Here is a 25,264-nt window from a genome sequence, read left to right on the forward strand (position 1 = left end):
ATTAAACTGTAAAAAAAACACTGGTTGTTGTTCGTTGGGTTGTTGGTTGTAATATTAAGTCACTCTGTGAAGATACCACATCCAGAGCAACCTGAAATGCCGTGGAGGTGTCAGAAGTGGCAGCAAATCTCTGGAGAACAGCAGCATGGGATGTTGTTGTCCTATCTTTGTGTTCCTCCTCAGAAGATGATGGTAACACATTACCATTCTTTTCCACATTGTCAGAAGAACTGATGACTGGTTCGTTGGCATCACAGATGTTGCTGTCTGTCTGCGACCACTATTCCCTGTAGACAGTGACCAGGTGTGAGCATGTAGAAGAGCAGTGTCAGAGTACAAAGTTGTATCTGCATTACAAGTAAGTTTGGATGGTGGATCGTAGGTTTCCTCTTCAGTTTCAGCAGCATTGTCCAGGCCCTCTTAAAACAGTCGGTTGTGGTGTCTCTTGTAACTTCATCACAAGCCGCAGATATGTTGCCGACAGCTTGCAATACATTCCAATGTGGAACTGTTTCCTGTTGTTCTATCACACTGATGGCAACTGTGACAAGTTGGCATCTGTAATTGGACTTCATTGAGTTGATTATTCCGTGATCCGATGGTTGCAGACATCTTGTGGTGTTGGTTGGTAACAATACAACTTCTTTGTTCAGAAGTTCCAGGTCATCGAACTGATGCGCTGAGCAGTGGTCCGGAGTTAACAGAAATTTCTCTTCCTCTGACATTTGTTGTTGAACTGCAAGAGCCAGCTGTGGAAGAGAGATTTGGCCAGTTAAGCTTTATTGTTGTTCTCATAGTAGCATGACAAATTGAGTAGGTTGACATTTTTAACACAATGTGGATTTTTATATTTTCAGTTCCTAATGGCTTGAACTTCTCAGAACCACGTGAAGTACAACACAAGTTCACTGTCAGTGTCCCCTTGCTGCATTTTGCTCCATGAGATTTTTTGCCTTTGACATAAGAGTTTTTGAGATAACAAGTTGTATGAAATGCCACATAATCAACATTAAATGTGACTGTTGAGTGATGCAAATGAGAGTTGGGGTTGAAATTTCTGCACACGCTTATTGGCACATACCTTGTTTACTACAGCTACATACATACTCTGCAAGCCACCATATGGTTTGTGGTGGGGGGGGGGGGGGGGTACCCTGTACCACATCTGGTCGTTTCCTTTCCTGTTCCACTCACAGATTGAGGGAAAACAATGGTCTATATGCCTCTGTAAGAGCCCTATTTTTTTGTAGCTTTGTGGTCCTTTCCCAAAATGTATGTTGGCGGCAGTGGAATCGTTCTGCAGTCAGCTACCAATGCTGGTGCTCTAAGTCTTCTCAATAGTGTACCTTGAAGAGAATGTCACCTTCCCTCCAGGATTTCCCATTTGAGTTCCTGAAACAGCTTAGTAATACTTGCTTATTGTTCAAACCTACCAGTTAAAAATCTGGCAGTCTGCCTTTGAATTGCTTTCATGTCTTCCCTTATTCAAACCTGGTACAGATCCTAAAGACTAGAGCAGTACTCGAGAATAGGTCACACTAGAATCCTGTTGCAGTCTCCTTTACAGATAAACCAAACTTTACAAAAATTCTCCCAATAACTCGAAGTTGATCATTCACCTTCCCTAGCACAATCAGACATGCTCATTCTGTTTCATATTGCTTTGGAACGCTACACCCATATATTTAAAAGACTTGACTGTGTCAAGCAGGACACTAATAATGCTGTATCTTAACGTCATGGGTTTGTTTCTTCTAATCATCCACATAAACTTACATTTTTCCACATTTAGAGCTAGCTGCCATCCATCACACCAAATAGAAATTTTGTTTAGCAGGTTACCTTCCATTCGGAATGTGGGTGCACTCAGCGACTGTTACGTGACTTATAAATTATAGAGTGCAGCAATCAGTCATCCTTTTTTTAGGTTTTATTATGCAAATCCAGATCTCGGTTAGTAGCAAGCCATTTTCAATGCACTATTTTTTATTCTCAATGCATGTAAGTCCCTGTTGTTCAGACGTCAGTCACAGTTCTTTGAGTGACGTTCTTTGAATACTCAAAGAACTGTGACTGACGCCTGAACAACGGGGACTTACATGCATTGAGAATAAAAAATAGTGCATTGAGAATGGCTAGCTACTAGCCGAAATCTGGATTTGCGTTATAAAATCTAAAAAAGGACAACTGATTGCTGAACTCTATAATTTATAAATTTTGTTAAGGTCATCTTGTATCCGCCTAAAGTCATTCAACTTCGAGAACTTACCATACACCACATCATCCCCATCAACGACGCAGATTGCTGCCCACCCTGTCTTTCAGTTTATTTATGTATATAGAAAATAATAATGGTCCATTTCACAGTTCCACGGGGCACTCCTGACGATGTCCTTGTCTTTGTTGAACACTTGCTGTTGAGGACAACATACTGGTGAGTCATTCACATATCTGAGAACCTATTCCATATGGTTGTACTGTTGTCAACTGTCTGCAGTGTCAGATATTTTCCAGAAATCTAGAAATATGGAATGTGCTGTTGCCTTTCATCTATAGTTCACAGTATATCATTTGAGAAAAGGGCAAGCTAAGTTTCGCGCAAGTGATGCTTTCTAAAACTGAGGTAATTCCCAGACATAAGCTTCTCAGTCTAAAGATGATTTATTGTATTCACACTGAGAACATGTTCAAGGATTTTGCAGCAAACTGATCTTAAGGATATTGCTCTGCAATATTGCAAGTCCATTATTTTACCCTTCTTATATACAGGAGTCACCCGTGCTTTTTTCCAGTCGCTTGTGACTTTGTGCTGAATGAGATATCCATGATAAATGCAAGCTAAGTAAGGGACCAATGCCATGGAGTACTCTTTGCAAAACTGAAGTGGGATTCCATCTGGACCTGGTGACTTATTTGTTTTCAGTTGTTTCTGTATGCCAGGGGATGTTCATAACTATGTCGGCCATATGGGAGTCTGTTCGATGGTCAAATGATGGTACATTTGTATGATTCTCCTGCATGAACGATTTCTCAAACATGAAATTTAAAACTTGTGTCTTCGTTTTGCTATCTTCAATTGCCACACCAGACTGGTCAGTGAGTGACTCAGTGGCACCCTTTAACCTGCTTAGCGTTTTATGTAGGACCAAAATTTTCTCAGGCAGACCTTTTGCTGATGTATGACAATGGTAGTTCTATGCTTTGCGCATAGATCTTTTTACAGATTCACAAATCTCTACTGGCCTTTGCCTGTCGTCATTTGCACATTCTCTTTCGAACTGAGAGTGCAACAGCCTTTGCTTCCTTAGCATTTTCCGAATTTCGTCGTTAAACATGGTGTGTCTCTTCTGCTCTTAATCCACTTACTAAGCACATAGTTGTCCAGAACATGAATTACAGTCTGTTTAAACTTTGCCCTTAATTCCTGTACATCCATCTTACTCTGTGTCTCCCCACAGACACAAAAAGCATAGATTTTATAGCTTTTCTGAAAATGCTACAACCAGCTCTCAGAACACAAACCCAGAAATTGCCTTTTTCTGGGAAATTTCACGAGCCATTTCTTGAAGCGTTGGGCTGGACAATGGAATTTGCTGTGTGTGTGTGTGTGTGTGTGTGTGTGTGTGTGTGTGTGTGTGTGTGTGTGTGTTGGAACCATTCAAACAGCGAATCCTCCACTTAATGTTTGACTGTCCTGTTGTGCTTGCTATTGCTGCTTAATGAACAGTTTGCCAGACTTGCCAATATTTTTTGTCTTGAAGTTGTTACTGATGAGAGAGTAGATTTTGGGATCTGAAAGGGCTCTGCAGGTGTGCGTTTTAGTCTCCTCTTCACTTTCAAACACATATGTTTTATTTTAGCATCAGAGTATTATGTTCTAATTTTTGTTGTGGTGGCATATTGCAAAAGGTGGAGTGAAAGAAAGAAAGCTATGTTCACTGTCACAAACGAACAGAGATGGGGGAGAGATCTCAAGTTGTTGCATGTTGCGTGCTGTGTGTAGTCTGCTGACTGATGCCCCTTCACCCCCACACTCATGTCCTATGCTGTGGAAGTGACACTTGATCAGCAAGGAAGTGATCCGGTCATTGCTGTGACATTAAAGAGTACAGTACATTACTGAGAAATACTTTGAGAAATGCACAGTGGAAAATATCGTAGTGCACATTTGCTTTAAGTGAAGAATAAGGTCGTGCAAATTATCTGAAGTCGGGTTTAAGTGGTAGATTTTTTTGATGCAGTTGGCAGGACTGGTTTGAGTGAGTTGTTGTTTTATTCAGTTTTGAAATAATGATGGTGTACTGTATGTGTTAAAAAAATGACTGTAATTACACACAAGTAATAAGAACAATCATTTATTAAGCTAATGTAGACCAAAAAATACTCAGCTTTTGCTTGCAGAGCAGAAAGGGCTTGAGCTGTTCTAACTTAACAGAATAGATTTTAACTATCTGATCTAATTGAAGTTTAGTTTGAACTGCAGTTAGAGAGTTTATAAGCTGAGAATCTCAATAGATAAATACTGTGGCTATCACTTCACCTTATATTTGACACTCAGTGTGAACTATCTGACGACTGGAATTGCTTTGCAACTGATGACTACTGTCGAGAACTCTAAGATAACTGGAGGCAACTGGAGCTAACCGATGATTGGAACTGGTTTCAGTGCACTTTGTGGTGGCATTCAAAACTGTTGGTGCAAGAATGGACTAACTGAATGTCCTTCAGTGGAAGCATAAAGTAGTTTCCAGTACATGTGCCATCTGGGAGGCAACCGACTGTACTGTGTGTGGTGCCATCTAAAGTGTAATGCCATGTACTGTGTCTCGCCAAGTCGTGGCACCGTGTGTCCCTCTCTAGGCTTGAGAATGGAGTTTTATGTTCTGGTGCAAAAGTCTGTAACAGTTTGTTGGTGGACATCAGAGAGGAATTTGGACATTCCCAAATATTTAAAAACAGAGTACTAGAATGAGTTGAGTTCAGTTGTTTGTGGGAGGAGACCAAACAGCGAGGTCATCAGTCTCGGGGAGGAAGTCGGCCGTGCCCTTTCGAGGGAACCATCCCGGCATTTGCCTGGAGGGATTTAGGGAAATCACGGAAAACCTAAATCAGGATGGCCAGACGCGGGATTGAACCGTCGTCCTCCCGAATGTGAGTCCAGTGTGCTAACCACTGAGCCACCTCACTTGGTAGATTACTAGAATATCTCATTAGCCATTCCTTCTTACAATTTAGCAGAATACTTGGTTTTGAGAACATAAATTGTGGGTATCTTTAATATTTGCATTAGATATATCCTAGCTTTACCAGTATTCAGATAGTGGATGGTGGTCTGAGCAAAAGAGCTACACAAATGCTTTGTTTGAAGTGTCAGATAAAAAACAGCAGCTGCGTATTATGGTAGATGTTTTTCTCCTAGCGCACATGTGTTAAGTTACGCAGAAGTAATCACCTTAATTAACAGCTTGCCGAAATTAATGGTAGTTGTAATTTGTTGTTAGTATACTATGTAGAAGTAGCCGCAGTGGCCACTTGTGGCTGTACTCATCCTATGTCCCTCACAATTGTTCTTCAAAGTGGGACTGACAGAAAAGATGTATGAATGAATATATGAGTTGGCAGTATACCGCATTCAGAAGGGAAGTGCCTCATTTCAGTACCACACCTCTCCCAGCTGTGAAATAATGCAATCTGTTTAGTTTTGTGCTTTTTAAAAGTAACATTATGCACTGAAAAGCCAAAAAAAAAAAAAAAAACTGGGGCACCTGTCTAATATTGTGTAGGGCCCCCTGAGCATGCAGAAGTGCCGCACCATTGCATGGCATGGACTCCACTAATGTCTGAATTAGTGCTGGTGGGAATTGACACCGTGAATCCTGCAGGGCTGTCCATAAATCCATAATAGTACGAGGGGTGGAGATCTCTTCTGAGCAGCATGTTGCAAGGCATCCCAGATATGCTCAATAATCTTCATGTCTGCGGAGTTTAGTCGCCAGCGGAAGTGTTTAAACTCAGAAGAGAGTTCCTGGAGCCAATCTGTAACAATTCTGGACGTGTGCGGTGTTGCATTGTCCTGCTGGAATTGCGCAAGTTTGTTTGAATGCACAATGGACACGAATGGATGCAGGTGTTCAGGCAGGATGCTTACATACGTGTCACCTCACAGAGTTGTATCGAGACATATCAAGGGTCCCATGTCACTGCAACTGCACACATCTGACACCATTACTGAGCCCCCACCAGCTTGAACAGTCCCATGCTGACATGCAGAGTCCATGGATTTGTGAGGTTGTCTCCATAACTGTACATGTCCATCTGCTCGATACAATTTGAAACGAGACTCGTCCAACCAGGCAATACGTTTCCAGTCATGAACAGTCCAATGTCGCTGTTGACAGGCAAGGCGTAAAGGTTTGTATTGTGCAATCATCGAGGGTACACGAGTGGGCCTTCGGCTCCGAAAGCCCATAACGATGATGTTTCATTGAAAGGTTTGCATGTTGACACTTATTGATGATCTAGCATTGAAATCTGTAGCAATTTGTGGAAGGTTGCACTCCTGTCATGTTGAATGATTCTCTTCGATCATCATTGGTCCCATTCTTGCAGGATGTTTTTCTAGCCACAATGGTATAAGAAACTTGATGTTTTACCAGATTCCAGATAATGAGTATTAAAGCGTTGGTGTTGCCTATGTTACTGTGAGAATGCCCTTTAACACTCTCCCTGGCAATTTACCTACAACCATCTCAGCAACCAAAAAGACCTTGAGAGAGAAAGAAGGGAAGAGGTTTTGAGCCAGACCATTTTTCACTTTTGTCGAGGGTCAGCAGTAACAGTGCCTTCGCCCAGCAGGCCCTGCATAAGCCATGCAAGTACAAAAGTAGCATCCATGTTGCTGCAGCTATATCACGCTGATCACAAGCCTGCCAGGTATTAAAAATGTGAACAAATACGAGACACACCAGTTCGACTCAGAGCACAGGAGACAGAGCTGATAGTGGAAACACTGTCTGTCGCTAATGAGGTTCTAATGCCCACCACACGTTTCTGGTGTGCCACTTGATGACTTTGTGGTCCCTCATCACCAACTGTGGCTGGAGTTTCCGGAAAGGTGTTGTATGAGTAACTCTCCTTCAGTGGGCAAAGTGTTGTCAGTTTGTCCACCAGTGAGGAAAAGTGTCACTTCTGTGCAGGCAATCAGTCTTAGGTGTGATCGACATCTACCAATGTACTTGCAAGCAACTTTACAGTGCTTTGTGGATGGTACATGTGTTCTCCTGAAATTGGTGTCCGTGCTTATTGCACCATTTATAAAGTTATAGGCATCGAGCTTACAGGGCACGTGATCAAATACTATATATCTTGAACTGTTTTGCAGTAATTTCATTATTTTATTTATTATTTATTTACACGTCAAGTTCCGTAGAACGAAATTGAGGAGCAAATCTCCAAGGTCATGGAACATGTCAGTACATGAAATTATAACAAAAGTAATAACAGATAAAAATAAAACCCGAAAGAAGTCAGTCCACAAGTTTAAGTAAAACGCAATCAACAATACAACAAGGATCAGCTTAATTTTTCAAGGAACTCCTCTACAAAATAAAAGGAGTGACCTATGAGGAAACTCTTCAGTTTAGATTTGAAAGCTCATGGATTACTGCTAAAATTTTTGAATTCAAGTGGTAGCTTATTGAAAATAGATGCACACTTTTCTGCTCAAGAGTTAAGGAAGTTCGATCCAAATGCAGGTTTGATTTCTGCCGGGTATTAACTGAGTGAAAGTTACTTATTCTTGTGAATAAGCTAACACTGTTAACAAGAAATGACAGTAAGGAAAGACACTCTTGGTGGAGTGGGGAGGATTTCATGAAGGATGGATCTCATTTTGGGGCAGGATTTGAGGAAGTCTTATCACTGCTGGAGAGCCACATTCAGAGTCTGATCCAGTCCCGGAAAGTATCCTGTCACAAGTGGGGCATTTTTGGGGTTGAGGGGATGAGGAAGTGGCTCTAGTTATTTGCTTCTGTATCAGGTTGGGAGGGTAGTTGTGGGATGCAAAAGCTGTTTTCAGGTTGTTGGTGTAATGGTTCAGGGATTCGGAACTGGAGCAGATTGGTTTGTCACGAAGATGTAAGCCGTCCACCTAACCTTCATAACCTCTTGGTTCATCCCCATGAAATACCCAAACCACCCTCCCTACCCTCTGGCTCCTACCCTTGTAACCGTCCCCAGTGTAAAACCTGTCCCATGCACCCTCCCACCACCACCTACTCCAGTCCTATCACCCAGAAGGTGTACACGATCAAAGCAGAGCCACGTGTGGAAGCACCCACGTGATTTACCAACTGACCTGCCTACACTGTGAAGCCTTCTGTGTGGGAATGACCAGCAACAAACTGTCCATTCACATTAACGGACACAGGCAGACAGTGTTTGTTGGGAATGAGGATCACCCTGTGGCTAAACATGCCTTGGTGCACGGCCAGCACATCTCGGCACAGTGTTAAACCGTCCGGGTTATCTGGATACTTCCCACTGACACCAACCTATCAGAACTCCGGAGATGGGAACTTGCCCTTCAATATATCCTCCCTTCCCGTTACCCACCAGGCCTCACTCTCCGCTAATTTCAAGTTCCCGCCCCTTGTACATCACTTGTACTTAACAACATCTTTGCCTCTGTACTTCCGCCTCGACTGACATCTCTGCCCAAACTCTTTGCCCTTACCCTCTCCCTTAAAACCCATATCCTTTCATCTTTCCCTCTCCTTACCTCTTTCCTGATGAAGCAACCGTGGGTTGCGAAAGCTTGAAATTTGTGTGTGTGTTTGTGTGTTTTTTATTGTCTATCTACCAGCGCTTTCTCGTTTGGTAAGTCACAGCATCTTTTTTAAATATATTTTTCCCATGTAGAATGTTTCTTTCTATTATATTCATGTCATTAATTTGAACCCAACAATTAAGTTTGTTATTGTCACTGTTGCATTTCGAAATCTTTTCTGCCATCTTACTTTCTCTTTTGGTTTGTGCAAGCAGTTTCACTTTGTATTCACCTTCCCTTTTTTCTGTAATCTACCATACAATTTATCCTGTCTATATATACTCAATAATACGTAATTTACTTCCAAACCATAACCAAAAAATTTTTAATGCTTTCAGCACTATCGCTGCTATAAAATCCACCATCTCCAGTTTACAAACATTTCGTGTGTTACCTCGTGAATACTATTCCACAGCTTCAGTTCCTTTCACCTATTAAACAACCATTTCAGCTAGTTCTAACAACTTTCGTTTTATTTCCATTCCCGTTTTTCCCACATAACCGATCATTTTTTAGCATCTTCCGACAGGTTTTAACATTATTATTTCTTCGTCAGATAATTGTTAGCCTCATTTTCATAATCTGCCACCACATAACCAGTCCTTTTAATACATTTACATGCAGTCTTTTCGAAATTTTCCCGTATTTCTCCACCCTTTAACGTGTTTTGGAGGCAACACATCTACCTAACCTTTGTACACATCATTGTTTACCAACTTAAGTTCACCACAGGATCAACATAGCTCAGCTTAAACCAACACTTTTTCGACTTTTTTCACACCAGAACTCCAGCTGCTTTCTGGTTCACCTTTATCTCTACCCATATATTTTTATTTTTATTTCCTTTGAGCGTCATGTTACACTTTCCACATTCCAGTAACGTGTCATCCTCACAACATCCCCACAACGACCCCTGAAGTTTTATTTACATTCCCTCCGCAAACATGCCTTCGCCCTAGCCAGATTACGCTCCCATATTTTATTTACTCAGGCTTGTCTGACATTTGGCATTACCCCCAAAGGCCTCACACTTACAAGTTCCCATCTCTGGCTGTAACCATTCTTTCCATCAGTCCCTATACCAGTTCCAAACTGAACAATCCATAGCCCTCACCCGCCTAATCCTTCACCTACACATCAACTCAGCCAATGAACACACCTGTCAACTCCTATCCCTAATCAAAGTCCTCAATCTTTCCTCTCCCACATCCACACCGGCTGTTCAGAGCATTCTCCTACAGGCCAACTGCAAATTAGAACAGCATCCCACCCTCCACCTCAAAAAACTATCCAATCTCCTGGTTTCCCACCTCCAGAAAGACAACTCACTCACCCTCCACGACCTTTCCAACGAACCTCAACCTCCTCTCATTGCACACAGACAGTGTCTGTCTCGTCTACTCAATCTCCCACTTCCAGTTGCACTCCCCCCAAAACCTCAAAATTCTAGTCAACACAATCTGGAACCACAACACCCCAATTCAGTAGTTAACCTTCCCTCCAAACCTCTTTCCCAATCCGAAACCTCTGTCTTGACCAAAGGCCTCACCTTCAGCCCCACTCCCAGATTCAACCAAACAGCCCTTGTCAAAGATTTACTGTCCTACACTTGTAGTCTCTGCTGGAGATATCACTTTGCCATGAAGAAAAATAATCCTAATCCTATTCCTAATGATCCAACTCCCCAAGACACTATCCAAATTGAACCCTGCCTGGAACAGTTCCGTTCTCCATCACAGCTGGACCCACCTCCTCTTTCTCAAAATCACCCTCTCCAAACCTTCCAGGAATTTCTCACTTCCAGCCTTGCCTCTCAATCTTTCTTAAAAAACCTTAATCCTACTCCCAACATCACCACAGCTGAAGCCCAGGCTATCCGTGATCTGAAAGCTGACCAATCCATCGTCATTCTTCCGGCCGACAAGGATTCCACGACCGTGGTACTTGATCATCGGGAGTATGTGGCTGAGGGACTGCGTCAGCTTTCAGACAACAGTACATACAAAGTTTGCCTACGTAATCCTATTCCTGATGTCCAGGCAGATCTTCAAGGAATCCTCATAACCTTCGGCCCCCTACAAAACCTTTCACCTGACTCCAGACCCCACCGACACCCCGCACCCCTATCCTCTACCTACTTCCTAAAATTCACAAACCCAAACATCCCGGCCGCCCCATTGTAGCTGGTTACCAAGTCCCCACAGAACATATCTCTGCCTACGTGGATCAACACCTTCAACCCATTACATGCAGTCTCCCACCCTTCATCAAAGACACCAACCACTTTCTCGAACATCTGGAATCCTTACCCAATCTGTTACCCTCAGAAACCATCCTTGTAACCATTGATGCCACTTCCCTATACACAAATATCCCACATGTCCAGGGCCTCGCTGCGATGGAGCACTTCCTTTCACGCTGATCACCTGCCACCCTACCTAAAACCCCTTTCCTCATTACCTTAGCCAGCTTCATCCTGACTCACAACTTCTTCACTTTCGAAGGCCAGACATACCAACAATTAAAGGGAACAGCCATGGGTACCAGGATGGCCCCCTTGTATGCCAACCTATTTATGGGTCGCTTAGAGGAAGCCTTCTTGGTTACCCAGGCCTGCCAACCCAAAGTTTGGTACAGATTTATTGATGACATCTTCATGATCTGGACTCACAGTGAAGAACAACTCCAGAATTTCGTCTCCAACCTCAACTCCTTTGGTTCCATCAGATTCACCAGGTCCTACTCCAGATCCCATGCCACTTTCCTCGACGTTGACTTCCATCTGTCCAATGGCCAGCTTCACACATCTGTCCACATCAAACCCAACAAGCAACAGTACCTCCATTATGACAGCTGCCACCCATTCCATATCAAACGGCCCCTTCGCTACAGCTTAAGTCTTCGTGGCAAACGAATCTGCTCCAGTCCCAAATCCCTGAACCATTACACCAACAACCTGAAAACAGCTTTTGCATCCCGCAACTACCCTCCCAACGTGATACAGAAGCAAATAAGCAGAGCCACTTCCTCATCCCCTTAACGCCAAAAGTGCCCCACTTGTAACAGGATACTTTCCAGGACTGGATCAGACTCTGAATTTGGCTCTCCAGCAGGGATACGACTTCCTCAAATCCTGACCCGAAATGAGATCCATCCTTCATGAAATCCTCCCCGCTCTACCAAGAGTGTCTTCCCGCCGTCCACCTATCCCTCGTAACCTCTTGGTTCACCCTATGAAATCCCCAAACCACCTTCCCTACCCTCTGGCTCCTACCCTTGTAACTGCCCACGGTGTAAAACATGTCCCATGCACCCTCCCACCACCACCACCTACTCCAGTCCTGTAACCCGGAAGATGTACACGATCAAAGGCTGAGCCACGTGTGAAAGCACCCACGTGATTTACCAACTGACCTGCCTACACTGTGAAGCCTTCTATGTGGGAATGACCAGCAACAAACTGTCCGTTCGCATCAACGGACACAGGCAGACAGTGTTTGTTGGTAATGAGGATCACCCTGTGGCTAAACATGCCTTGGTGCACGGCCAGCACGTCTCGGCACAGTGTTAAACCGTCCGGGTTATCTGGTTACTTCCCACTGACACCAACCTATCAGAACTCCGGAGATGAGAACTTGCCCTTCAATATATCCTCCCTTCCCGTTACCCACCAAGCCTCAACCTCCACTAACTTCAAGTTGCCACCCTTCGTACATCACTTGTCACTCAACAACATCTTTGCCTCTGTACTTCTGCCTCGACTGACATCCTTCTGAATCTGCGTAGCGTATTCATCTCTTGGTCCATTCCTGGCTATATGTGCATTTTTTTTTTGCTGTTTTGTATATTTAATTATCGTCAGTCGAAAAAGTTATACAGCTTTTCGAGTGCTCTGTGAATTTTTACTTTTGGAAAAGATGGATAAAAGAATTTGCATTAGATTTTGCTTGTTAAGAGGAATAATGTGCAGCACCACATTGAAAATACTGACAGTCTGGAACCGCGTGACCGCAACAATCGTAGGTTCGAATCCTGCCTCAGGCATGGATGTGTGTGTGATGTCCTTAGTTTAGTCAGATTTAAGTAGTTCTAAGTTCTAGGGGACTGATGACCTCAGAAGTTAAGTCCCATAGTGCTCAGGGCCATTTGAACCATTTTTGTAATCGAAGAAAACAGTGAGAAGAATCTTTCACATGGGATAGAACTTCTTGGCTTTTATTGGTCTTGGCTCTTCTGACAGTTTCCATCTCCTGTTTTATTCATAGTAGATTCTCAAGAACCGCTCGGCCACTCCGACTGGCTCTTCAATTACAATGGGGTACCACATCATGAGTTCCTCTCTAATAGTCATACAGTCACTACATGGAAGTTGTGTGCCATTTGCATGAAGCGTTCCGAAGAAAAAACCAGAATTGTGGCAGAACAACTCCTGGAAATTGCATCGTGATAATGTTCCTACATACATCTCAATTGCCTGTTCATGTTTTTTACAAAAAAAAGAAAACCATCGTGTTGCCTCAGCCACCATATTCACGGGAGTGGCCCCCTACAACTTCTTTCTATTACTGAGACTGAATAGAACCAAGAAAGATTATCATTTTGCCACCGTCAATGATACAGAAACAGAATCGTTGAAGGAACTGTACACCAGAACGAAAAGTGGGTTCTAGAAGTACTTCCAAGATAGAAAAAATTGGTGGCACAAGTGTTTTATATTTAAGGATTATTATTGTCAAGCGGACAGAGTTGATGAATAAATATAAGAATCGGTAAGAAAAACAAAAATTCCTGTTACGTTTTGCTCGCACCTCGTACAGTTTGATTCCTTGGTAGAGATTACTTTTCTGAGCTTTTTCTTTTCTTGATATGCACATATCTTGGAGTTTTGTGTATAGTCAAATAGTGTGAATAGAATCTTCAAATAAGTAAGCAGTTTTTTGCAATGCATCTGATGATAATTTTTAGTTATTTTCCTTATGGGTCTGTTCTGTAGTTTGAATATCATAGTAATATTTTGTACACTTGATCTCCATAAAATGGCAGGATAGTGGAGGACAGAGTTTATGTAGCAAAAGTAGATAACTGTGTGATACTCAATGTTACATCCTGATGACAGGACACAGCACTTTGACAATGCTCTTTGTCAGTATCTTTGATACATAATCCAATAGTACGGGCAGTGGGCAGTCCGAAATACTCTTTGGCCAGGCTCGGTGGTCAGCCTCGTTGTCCTGAACCGTCCCTATTTGCCAGCATGTGTAGTGTAAATGGGATTTTTCATTTGTTCTGTGAAATGCCACACGGAATTTACACATCGAATGTGAGGATAAGATTCGAGTAATACGATCACTTTTGATCGTGTTCATGTAGGCTGTTGAACGATTGCCCTGGTTCAGTGGTTTACAGTCCCAATAGGTAGTTGTGGCTTCCAACGAGTTTTAAATGTAATTCCAAACCTTTTGTAAACTTGTTCTGACGTACATGCTTAACATCCAGTATTTAACGCATTAACTCATTTGTGAAGTAATCAAAAGTTTGAAGCTGATTTATACATAGGAGTTAGATTCTTTAAAGAATTCATGTTTACTGATTTTTCAGAAGCAAGATGTTGCTATCCCATTTATATCTCCAATTTACTCTGTTCTGAAATATCTGTATACTTGTTGTTTATGCTGTCAACAATGTCTCGTCATGTTTGCAGATACTAAGAAAGTTCAGAGTCGGATTTCATCAGACGAGGCTGCCCACAAGGTGAAGTCTGCCTCTAAGCTCAAATGTGAACAGGTGACCAAGCCCAAACCGGAGCACCCTCAAGACAGAGCCGGCAGCCACCGCTCCGAGAAGAAGCACACTGGAGTTGCCATCAGTGGTGGTGGTGGTGGTGGTGGTGGTGGTGGTGGCGGTGGTGGTGGCAGCAGCAGCAGCAGCGGCACCAAAAAAGACCGCAGAAATGGCAGTAGTGGCAGTGGGGCTGCCACAGAGAAGAGCAAGAGGGTGGCCGACGGCAAGGCACCTGAACCGGGTGAGCTCACACGATTGACACTTTTTAAGGGTTCCACCGTATTGAAGATTTACGTTGAGGCGATGCTGCGTTACGCTATTACTTACACTGAATTCTTCGAGTCAACTGTGGCACCAGTTTCTCGATTGACAAAGTGGATACTATTTGGATTGTGTGACTCTGAATACTTGAGCGTATTTGCACAAAAAATTCCAGGAAAGTGGTGACAGTGGCCAGATACGTAGATAAAACCACTTGGCAAAGGACACTAAATTGGTACTCAAGCATTTCTGTACAGTTCATCCTAAAAAACTTGTAGATGTTACCATAGTTCATTAAAGTGAAAAAAAAGAAAAGAAGAGAAAAAAAAAGACTGAGTGGATACAGAATGGCAGAGGTAACTCCTGTTTTCAATAGCTGTCTTTGGGCAGACGTTTATACTGCAGTCCCAAGTTGACGACACAAATATGTCGTAAAATTGTAGGACACATTTAATTCTCACAAATTATAAGTAGTTTGTAGAACAAAAATCTCCTCAGTAGTAATTGACACGGATTCCATAAAACTCGATATCTCACAAAACTCGGATCAGCGTGTTTGTTGTGTGGTCCGGAAGCATCACCCAGGCCAATGCCACATTCCTTTCACTTCCACAGCCGCTTAGACAACAAAATGCGATCTTATTAAATCTTTGACTGGATCCAGGATATCGCAGGAGATGTGGAAGGACTGTTAGTAGTTTCAAGTGTTACAGAGCCATTACTGTTAAAGATACATACATATGTACATACAGACAGTTCAGTGAGAAATATAGGAAATTCTGTGTGGCTCTGTCTAAATGCTGCTGTTGTGTAAGTATGAGGTGCAACCTAAAATATCTAAGAATTTCAGTGTAAAAATCAGAACACTATACTTAACATCCTAATGTGCTCCGTCACCTTCAGAGTAGTCACCTCAGGCTTGTATGCAATGACCTCAGTGGTGTTCCCATTTTTGGAGGCACTCCCGGAAGTTCTCGGGACCCGTTGCGATTCTGCTCAGATGTCTTCAGTGGTAGAAGTCGCACGCAGCTAAGCCTGGCAACTAGGGAGGGTGGGGGACTATTGCGGTGCTGTTTTTGCCAGAAATTTCTTCACAACGAGCAAGGTGCGCAAGGGTGCATTGTCACAGTACACTGACCGGTCTTTCTTTTTCCACAACTCTGGCTGTTTGCACCAAACATTTTCCTCTCGGTTGCCTCAAAGCCTCGCAGTAAATTTGCCTGTTGACAGCCTGACAAAATGGAACAAACTCTTTGTGTACTATTCTCCGAATATTGAAAAAAAAAATCATCAGCATTGACTTCATGTTGCTACAAACTTGTCGAACTTTTTTCAGCCACGGAGAAGGTGGCGTTTTCCATTGTGATGTTTGCTGGTTCATTTCAGGGTCATAACTGTAGACCCAAGATCCGTCACCTAGTATGCCTCTGGATAAGAATTTTGGACCCTCTCAAACTTTCTGTTGTAGCTCTGTGCACATCCGAATCCAGAGGTGTTCCGTTGGTCGGTGCTGAGAAGGCGAGGGACAAATTTCACTGAAATTCTTCTCGTGCTCAGTTGGTTGACCAGAATTCGTCAACACATACCGCAGCTCGAGTCTTTTACAAACATCGTGAATTGTATGCCTTCGGTTTTTGTAAATCACATTGTGCACTTTCGTGATTATTTCTGGTGTCGAGCGTGTTGACAGTCGACTGGAATGTTTGTCATCTTCCACATATTCTCGGCCTTACTCGAAGTGTGTGGACAGTGCAAATGTTCTTGCTTGATTCACTGCACTCTCACCAAAAGAGTTTGTCAGCATGCAGTGGGTTTCAGCTGCTGTTTTCTTCACCTCGAAACAGAATTTGATGCAAATCCATTGCTCCTTCACATTATCCATTCACAGTTTGCAGAAGCGCTGAAATACGTTGTGACACGCACCATTGCGCATACCCAACTTTGCGCTGCAGTAGCTAAGAAGTGTACCTCGAGACATCTAATGGCAAAATCTTGTACTGCTGCCGGTTTGACCGGTACGGTGAAATTCTCAGATATTTTGAGTAGCACCTCATATAGAAAAGTTGCAATGCCAGAAGACTGCACTGCTGTTCAGGAACACTTGCAGAGGTTGGTTTGTCGGTATGGCGGCTGGCAGTGGACAGCGAACAAGAACAACTGGAATGTACACTGCATAAATAGGTGAAGAGAATCGTTAGCGATTCTAAAGTGGAAGTGACCGTGTACGACAAATTGTATGAAAAGCAGATGGCAAATTGAGATTCATCGCAAGAATGTTAACGAAATTTAATCACTGCACAAAACGAATGGTGTAGAAAACAGTCCGTTGATTCTCAAGTATCACTTGTTGGTCTGGGAAAATTGAGAAGATCGGACGAAGAGCAGCACCGTTTATTTACGGGACTGTCCAGTACGTGTGCGAGGGTTACAGATATGCTCGACAGCTCCGGTCGCGAACACGGGGGAAGAGGTGTGGTACGTTACGGAGGAGATTTGCACGTCGCGCCGTTCTCAGTTCTCCCTCATTGTGCTTCCAAAATTTAACTATCTTACTCCCCACACACGTCATTTCTCACCTCGCTTCCATTTCAGACCTTCCAGGACAGTGGAAACGTATTACTTGCTCACATGCGCATATTGTGAAAGGACCTTGATGTTACAAATTTGTCAATCTGTGAAACAGTCTTGGGTCCCTTACATTAAAAATTAACCATTACTTGGCTGCAAGTGCTTGCAGCAACTTGATTTTCTAGTTGGACAGTGGTACGGTCAGGTTGGAATATCGACAATAATCTGATCGGAGTGGCCAAAGATGCTGGCCGTGCATGTGTGCTTGTATGAATGTGTGTGTGTGTTTCTTTTCTGAAGAAGGCTTTGGCCAAATGCTTACATGTAACAGTCCCTTCATTTTGCCTGTCTACAATTTGACATGTATTCTTTAGAGTGATTTTCTAGTCAGCAACTGCTACTACCCCCCCCCCCCCCTCCCGGACCCATTGCAACCCCCCACCCCCCACCCCCTAGCTAGTGCCATGTCAATAGGCAGAGCCCACCGATCCTTTCCTTGTGACCGCCTCCAAAACCGGACATTGTAACTTGTGTACAGACTAGATATTTCGCCAGGAGAAAAGTAGTGAGAAAAATGTTAAATGAAGTTTTACTGTATTTCATGAGTTGCAGCTTGTAGGATAGTCCTAAATGCACCACCCATTTCTCATTTGTTGTGTAGTTGGATGTTGCTTTTAACCTTCCTCTACAGCAGTTTTGATAGCTTTCCTCATCTCCCTTGTGTACAATATTATAGTACAATAGCCTCGAGTTGTTCTTCTTCCTTCTCAGCCTAGCTTTCAACAGTACCAGGTTACTGCCATTCGTTACATCAACTTCCAGGTAACTTTTGCATTTCTCGACCCAGTAACAGTATCATCACTTTGCTAAATTATAATCTATTCAGTATCTTGCTGTATTTCCGGCTACAGTCCAGGTTTACAGTCTTCTTTTGAGTAGTCGGAACAAAGTGTGTGTAATTATGAGACTTTTCACTTTATTAAAGTCCATTTGTGTTATCCTGTGGCATTTCTCCACTGATATTGTACTGACTGACTGTATTCATTCTCTGTTCTCATCACACTGTGCTCTCAGCTCGTATACTGGGGCTTTTACTTAGTACTGCCCCTATACTTGCATAACTTCTGGAGTGCGTGTTTCTGAAACTGTCTCGCTTCTCGGGCCATTTTATTCATTTTATTGCACAAAGTCCTAGTAAGAGAATGTCGTGTTTAGAGGTCTCCTGTTTTACATTTTCTCGCTTCCCACCCATACTGATAAATCTTCCATTAAGAGTTACTGTCGTAACGCGTCTTTCATGCCTAGCACACTTATCAATCCCAGCATGAAATACAAATTCGGGTCTGGTTTACCTCTGGAATGTTTCGTTATGAGGCCCACCATCATTGCTGCGAAGTGAGAATGTCGGGTGGCTTTCTCTGCTCTTTCAGTCAGTCCACCTTCAGGAGCAGCTTCTCAAGGAAAAACTGACCCTACACCTGCTTTGTCGCCCACCTGGTAAGCTGTCTTCACTTCTTATAGGGGTCCGTCATCCCCATCTGGCCGACGTTTTGACCCTGCACCCTTTTTGCCGCTTGCCTTGCAAACTTCTGCTCTCTCTCTCTCTCTCTCTCTCTCTCTCTCTCTCTCTCTCTCTCTCTCTCTCTACTGCAAGGAGTCTGGTGTTAGGATTTTCTAGACGTTAATGACATTTCTTAGAATCTGCAGTCCTTTTAGAGAGGTACTACAAAATTGTAAATATTGAGTTCTTCAGTGAAATACAGGTTCCACAGTTGACTATACTGTGCTAATCGGCAACACACAAATTACTGTCTATGTCATGATAATTTGGAAATAGTAGCCTGTGAGGTACTGTGTTTATCGAACTATATGATAATCCCAAATATAAGTCAAGCTCCTCTTTTTTGAGAGGCTCCTCGAGAAATTTTTATTCTTTTACGTATTCTGACTTGTCAAAATTACAAACAGATATACCGATATAAAGTATCTGTCTAAAACGGTTAACATTATACTTATTAACTTATGGCACTCGTTGTGTCTCCACATTTTATTTATACAAAAGGAAATAAAGTAAGAAAGAAATGATATAGATTAATTTGTTTCTTTGCTTCCTTTTTTTCACTTGATATTTAATTGAATAATCTGTAGTACCAACACTACTTTTCAGTCACCAACATCCCTGATAGAATGATATTCATTTGTAATCCTACTGAAATTTTTGCGCTAATGGCACTCCTCCATCGTTATGTCTGTAGCGCTAAATATGCGGCGCTTTTCGAATCCTTTCATTGTCAACTCACTAGACATTCCACTCCAGGGAGCCAGCATTCACTGGCCCAGCACAGATATTGAGGGTTACTTAAACCTTCCTCTCGGAGTGAGGGCACAATCACCTCAAAGAAGCCATACGCCATAAAACTGTCGCAAGCGAGCCTTAAATGGTCTGTTCACAAAAATGTCTGTTACCTGAAACTGTGGCGTCATGCCTCCAGGAATTATTACAGAGTCTCAGTTGTCTTTTGATATCAGATGCTCAACTTCCTGGGTGACGTCCCCAGAAAAAAAAAAAACCAACACCAACATTTTCTTTCTGTTAAGCATGGAGCTTGGCACTCTCTTCCAAACGACCTCAGCCAGTATGAGATTTTCACTCTGCAGCGCAGGGTGCACGTATATGAAACTTACTGGCAGATTAAAACTGTGTGCCTTACTGAGACTTTGCCTTTCGCGGGTAAGTTCCGCCCTCAGCCCTTCTAACATCAGGTCATTTGTCACTCGTCCCTTTTGTTGAAGACAAGCCCTGCAGGTAGTTTTACTGTCAGTATTGTCATCTTGCAAAGAATAATGTGTGGGAGCAGCTTCGGGCATTAGTGTTATTGTTTCCTTTTCATTATCTGACATTCTTATAGGATAACTTCTAACACTTTTCAATTCAGTATTGACATTTGATGCCATATCAAAATAAATAGGCGTCTCATCGGTGTTGCCCATCTGACATAACAAAAAGTCATGCCCTTTTGTCAGATGGATTATGTATGCCGGTACGTGAGTAGTGTTTCGTCAGACACTGCGGGAACCCACTGAGCTAGTGTCATCGCGTGTCGTAATGTAAGCTCTGCCCTCTTCGGCATCCTTATGCACCAGTTAGTACTCACTCCAAATTCCACGATGCCTGCCGTTGCAGAATTCGTATTTATCTCGACATCTCCGGTTGGATAATTTCTCGAATAATTGGGAAGCCTTCAGAGATATTTTTATCCCTCTTACCAAAAATCGAGCAATATTTATTCTATTTCTCTTTTGTTTTCATTCAACAGAGATCTTAACTTATCGAGCCCAGGAAATTTGCCAAATGCAAATTTCACAGAGTATTTTTGTGATGTAATTTTTTTAAAATTGTTATATTTATCACTCTACATTTTGTCATTATTTTCCTAACTGAGTGGACCAGTATATTTTGGGACAGTTATTTATTTGTTTCTTTTTTTTTCTTTTGTTGCAATGGCACAGCCTCAGCAAAAACAAAGATTGTTCTGATGAACAGTGACGATGATGAGGAAGACTTCATTAACATCAAAGCTGATGCTGAAGCAGGTATGAATATTTAATGTTTTAAAAGCCATTTCAATTTTTTTCATTTCGTGTTTGCAAACTGTAAGTTGTATGGCTTTATCCAATCTCCTTTTCTAATTTGTAGGGCTAGTTTGTTACATGAACATATTATTTGCTATATACACATTTATTTCTATATGTTCAGATTATTTGATCAGTTCAGTTTCTTCACGGTCGTTTTAGAAATAGTGTATCTAGTAATAAGAAATGATTTGTTGCTCAGTGAGTTTGTTTGTGTGGTTGTCCTCTGCAGTGAGCACAGAAATATTTGTTTTGTAAATAAAAACTGCCTTTTCTTGCTGTGCTGTATTTTATTTCTCTCAGATGCGCTGTACCTTTTTCACTTTAAGGCATCATCAGCGGGATAGTTCTTTGCGTTTTATGTCGGCATCTGCATCACATGGTGGAGGTCGCAATACAGCTCTATTTCCTGAAGGCAGCAGTGGTATCGAAGTTGGTTTCCAGGTGTATGGATGACATAGGAACTGAAATTGCCAGCAGGAAAGCAAAAGCAGAAATGCTGAGCTTCACTTTCAAATGGTTTTTTGCAAAAGAAAATCCAGGAATACTGCCCCAGTTTAAGTCTCCTGTCACAATCAGAAAGGTGACCAATATAGATATAAGTGTCTAAATTCCGAAGAAGTTCCATTTTGGAAAAAATCCTCCTTATTTCTGCCACATTTTAAAAATGCGGAGGGAAGCAGCTGAGAGTAAATACATCACTAACCAGTAGTGGGAAATGGGGGGAAATTTTCTGCAATATACAAGTCATTTTTAACATTTATAGCTACTGAATTGTGACTCACTTTCTTACATTTTTCTCTTCAGATACCATTTTTAATCTGTTGATGAGTAGGTGTATTTCCCACACTACTTCTATTAAGTTCGAGCATACTGCATTGTGCATTGGCTGTAGACAAGAAACTAATGGCAAAAACTTTTTGCTCTCAGCTCAGCAATTGAGGGACTGAAAATCCATCGACAAATAGAAATGTTGTAGCGACTTAAACGTGGATGCTGCATTCGCAAGTTGTGCCCGGTCGATTGAGCTATTGGGGTGAAAGTTTTGAGACTGAAGATTCACACTGGCCCTAGCCTTAAAAACTGGACGTACTTTCTGAGGAAGCCTTAATGTCCTCAGTTATTTTATTTTTATGGCTATTATGCTGTGGTCTGACATGTTGCTGTGCCTAATGTTTTGACGTCTAATGGTGTAGAAGAGTCTTAGTTGATTTTTGAACACAAATGAGCTCGATGGACCGAACAATTTATATGTAACCGTGCGATGGTCAGGTCACGTCGTCATCCGACTGCGGCCTGAGATCGCTTAGTTGTGCCGGCACGTGTTACGGAGTGTGTATCACCGTGAGCTTTCTTCTCGACATTTGTTAAGTTACTACTGTGTAGTTTGCCACTAATCATTATCCTGGCACTTTGATGTGTATTATGTCCCCAACTGGTTTAAGTAAAAGGTGGCTTCCAGCTTTGATAACAGCAATGAAACAGAAGGTGGGAAGAAAGTTCACCAAGATTTAAGTACTTATAAACACATTTTTACTCTTACAGCAAGTAGGGACACTGTTTCAGGTAAATCACACAAATCTAAAGGCTGTGAATTTGGCTATGTGTCTAAGAATTACAGATACAAACAACTTAAACTGTAATGGTAACGTATAACGTAGAAAATGTGTGACAAGTGAACCATACACTGTTTTATAGGCAGAACACTTAGAAGGTGCAATAGATCTACTACACTACTCTCGTCTTTTCTCTTTTGGAATACTGCTGTGTGGTATGGAATGGTGATTGACAGAGGATGTCGAAAAAGTCAAAGGGCACCTCGTTTTGTGTTATCATGATTTTGGGTGTGTGTGTCACAGGTACAATACACGAGTTGGTGTGGCAGTTATTAAAATAAAGGCATTTTTTGTTGCAACAAGATCTTTTGTGAAATTCAGATCACTAATTTTCTCCTCTGAATTCAAAAATATTTTATTCATGATCATAATTAAATAAAATAATAGGAATCAGAACTTGCAGGGAAAGATTTAAGTGTTCATTTTTCCTGGATGCTGTGAGAGTATGGGACGGTAGAGAAATAATCTGAAGGTGGTTCAGTGAAGCATATGCCAAACATTAGAGTCTAAATTGTAGAATAATCGTGTAGATCTGGATGACAGAGGGAATAAGACTACCGAAGTAAAATCTGGGACTTTTCAAAGTAGGAAGATATGTAGAGCTTAAGCATTCCACAAGTTCTGTCATTAGGGACATTAGGGAAACCGAGAAGTCTCTTTGATTTCTCCCATTGACAGGAAGTGTCTCATCAGATCACAAGTGTTGCCACCAAGATTGTATGGTTTACCCAAAATTCACAAACTAGGTTTTCTGCTAAGACCTACTGTTAGCGATATTGGTTGCCCGACCTATGGCACTGCCAAACACTTGGCATCTCTACTATAACCATTCTTTGGAATAACTGATTTAAAATTAAAAATTTTGCTCATTTCATTGAAAAATTAATCTCCCAAGCTGAATCTGAGAGAGATTGCGGCTAGTTTTGATGTTTTGTCGCTGCTCGCCATGGATCCTTAAAAAGTGAGGACATATTTGGAATGTAATTTTTGCAAAGGATATGGAAAATCTCTGTAAACACTGTCACACGTGAACTTGCTTTCAGTGGGACAACAAATTCTATGAATGAACTAATGACAAGACTACAGGGAGCCGACCTAGTACAGTTGTAGCAAATTTCTGCATGGAAGAGCTGGAAGAAGCAGAACAGAAGTCGATGACATTTTCGTTTCTTAGCCTTGTGGAGGAAACAGTGTCATGTCTGAGAATTCCTAAATTTTGTGAATTATGTTAGTTCTAATATAAAGTTCACAATAGGGAGAGGAAAGTTGCTAGAATTTATTTTTTGATGTTAATTACCTAGAAAACCTGACAGAACTTAGAGGCACAAAATCTACAGAATTCCACTCATATGGACAGATACCAACTGAGGTATTATATCACTTCGATGAAATGACTTACTCTACACATTTATTATATTTATGAACAACAGTCGTGAACTGTCCTGTTAAATTTTATTAGTAGGTTTAATGAGTTGGGGAAAACGTATTGTGTGGAGAATTTGTACCATTTGCACACATTAACCAGCACGATGGATGCAGCATTTCTGCGAGGAGGAGCGATGTTGGTCACACTGTGGCACTTGCTGGTTTGGTTATTACTCCTCACAGCTGCATCCTTTGTCGGAGACAAACTGCGCTCCACGAAATAGTGCGCACCGTGAGAGTGGATGGTGTCGTGAAAAGAAAGAAGAGCCATTTTGGCTCTAGTTTGCTCTTAAATTTGAGAGGGAGCTGTCTCTTAACTGTCCGTCAATTTGTAATACTGCAGACAAAAATTGCAGACAGTTGTTATATGGGATGTTCACAAGTTGTAGGAGTTGGAAGAATATAACTGTTTCGGTCGTTAGCTTATTGGAAATAGACATGCGCAATTTCCACCTCTGGCACAGGCCAAACAGTATGAGAGATGAAGTCCACGAAAGGAAGAAAGAAGATATCGAGGGGGGAGATATACTCCAGATAAGCGAGGCGGTAATTTCTGATCTGTACTTATCAGTATTGGGATTATTAAGAGACGTCTCCCATTGTACGTTAATTAAATACAGCAGGGAACAGCCTGCTTCATGACTGTTCCAAGCAGAAAAGAAGAGTAATTAACACTTTAAGTGTTTTTTGCCCCCACTTCTCTGTCCTGGCAGGTTTGCCTTAGCTTTGCAAACTAGGAATCAAGTCTATCCACGTGTCCCAATTCCTGCTTGTAATCCATGACAACAGTCAGCTTTTGCGCGATGCAATTTTTTGAATTCGTTTCTCAAAGCGTGTATTCACAGAATGTGCCATATGTCGTTTCTCATTACGTAGGGAACTCCTTTCTGTCTGCCACATTGTGCTGCTGACAGTGTCAGTTTTTCCTGCATTGTGTGTGTGTGTGTGTGTGTGTGTGTGTGTGTGTGTGTGTGTTGCTTAGCACAACTTAGACGAGTTGTTGTCCTTAATGCTAAAGACTGCAAATGGCACCAAATCTTCTGTACTATGACCTCCACTGTACGTGTCGGCACAACTCCACGTCTTGGGCAGCAATCCGCTGACGCCACGACTCTACTGTCACACGATTACGTATAGAATGTTCAGCTTTCCG

At 42.1% G+C, this 25,264-nt stretch overlaps 1 protein-coding gene across 3 annotated transcripts in view; it reads left to right on the top strand.

The window, feature by feature from the left end:
- The window catches only part of LOC126424791 (uncharacterized), a 147,005-nt gene that overhangs the window by 9,665 nt on the left and 112,076 nt on the right, over window positions 1–25,264 (top strand). For all 3 annotated transcript variants that reach the window (XM_050087563.1, XM_050087564.1, XM_050087565.1), the window contains exons 4-6: window positions 14,529–14,717; window positions 14,748–14,849; window positions 20,948–21,031. In XM_050087563.1, coding sequence (XP_049943520.1) covers window positions 14,529–14,717; window positions 14,748–14,849; window positions 20,948–21,031 — 375 coding nt within the window. The remainder of the gene's footprint in view (window positions 1–14,528; window positions 14,718–14,747; window positions 14,850–20,947; window positions 21,032–25,264) is intronic.

This window comes from Schistocerca serialis, chromosome 10 (genome assembly GCF_023864345.2).
Source record: "Schistocerca serialis cubense isolate TAMUIC-IGC-003099 chromosome 10, iqSchSeri2.2, whole genome shotgun sequence".
Classification (NCBI taxonomy): domain Eukaryota; kingdom Metazoa; phylum Arthropoda; class Insecta; order Orthoptera; family Acrididae; genus Schistocerca; species Schistocerca serialis.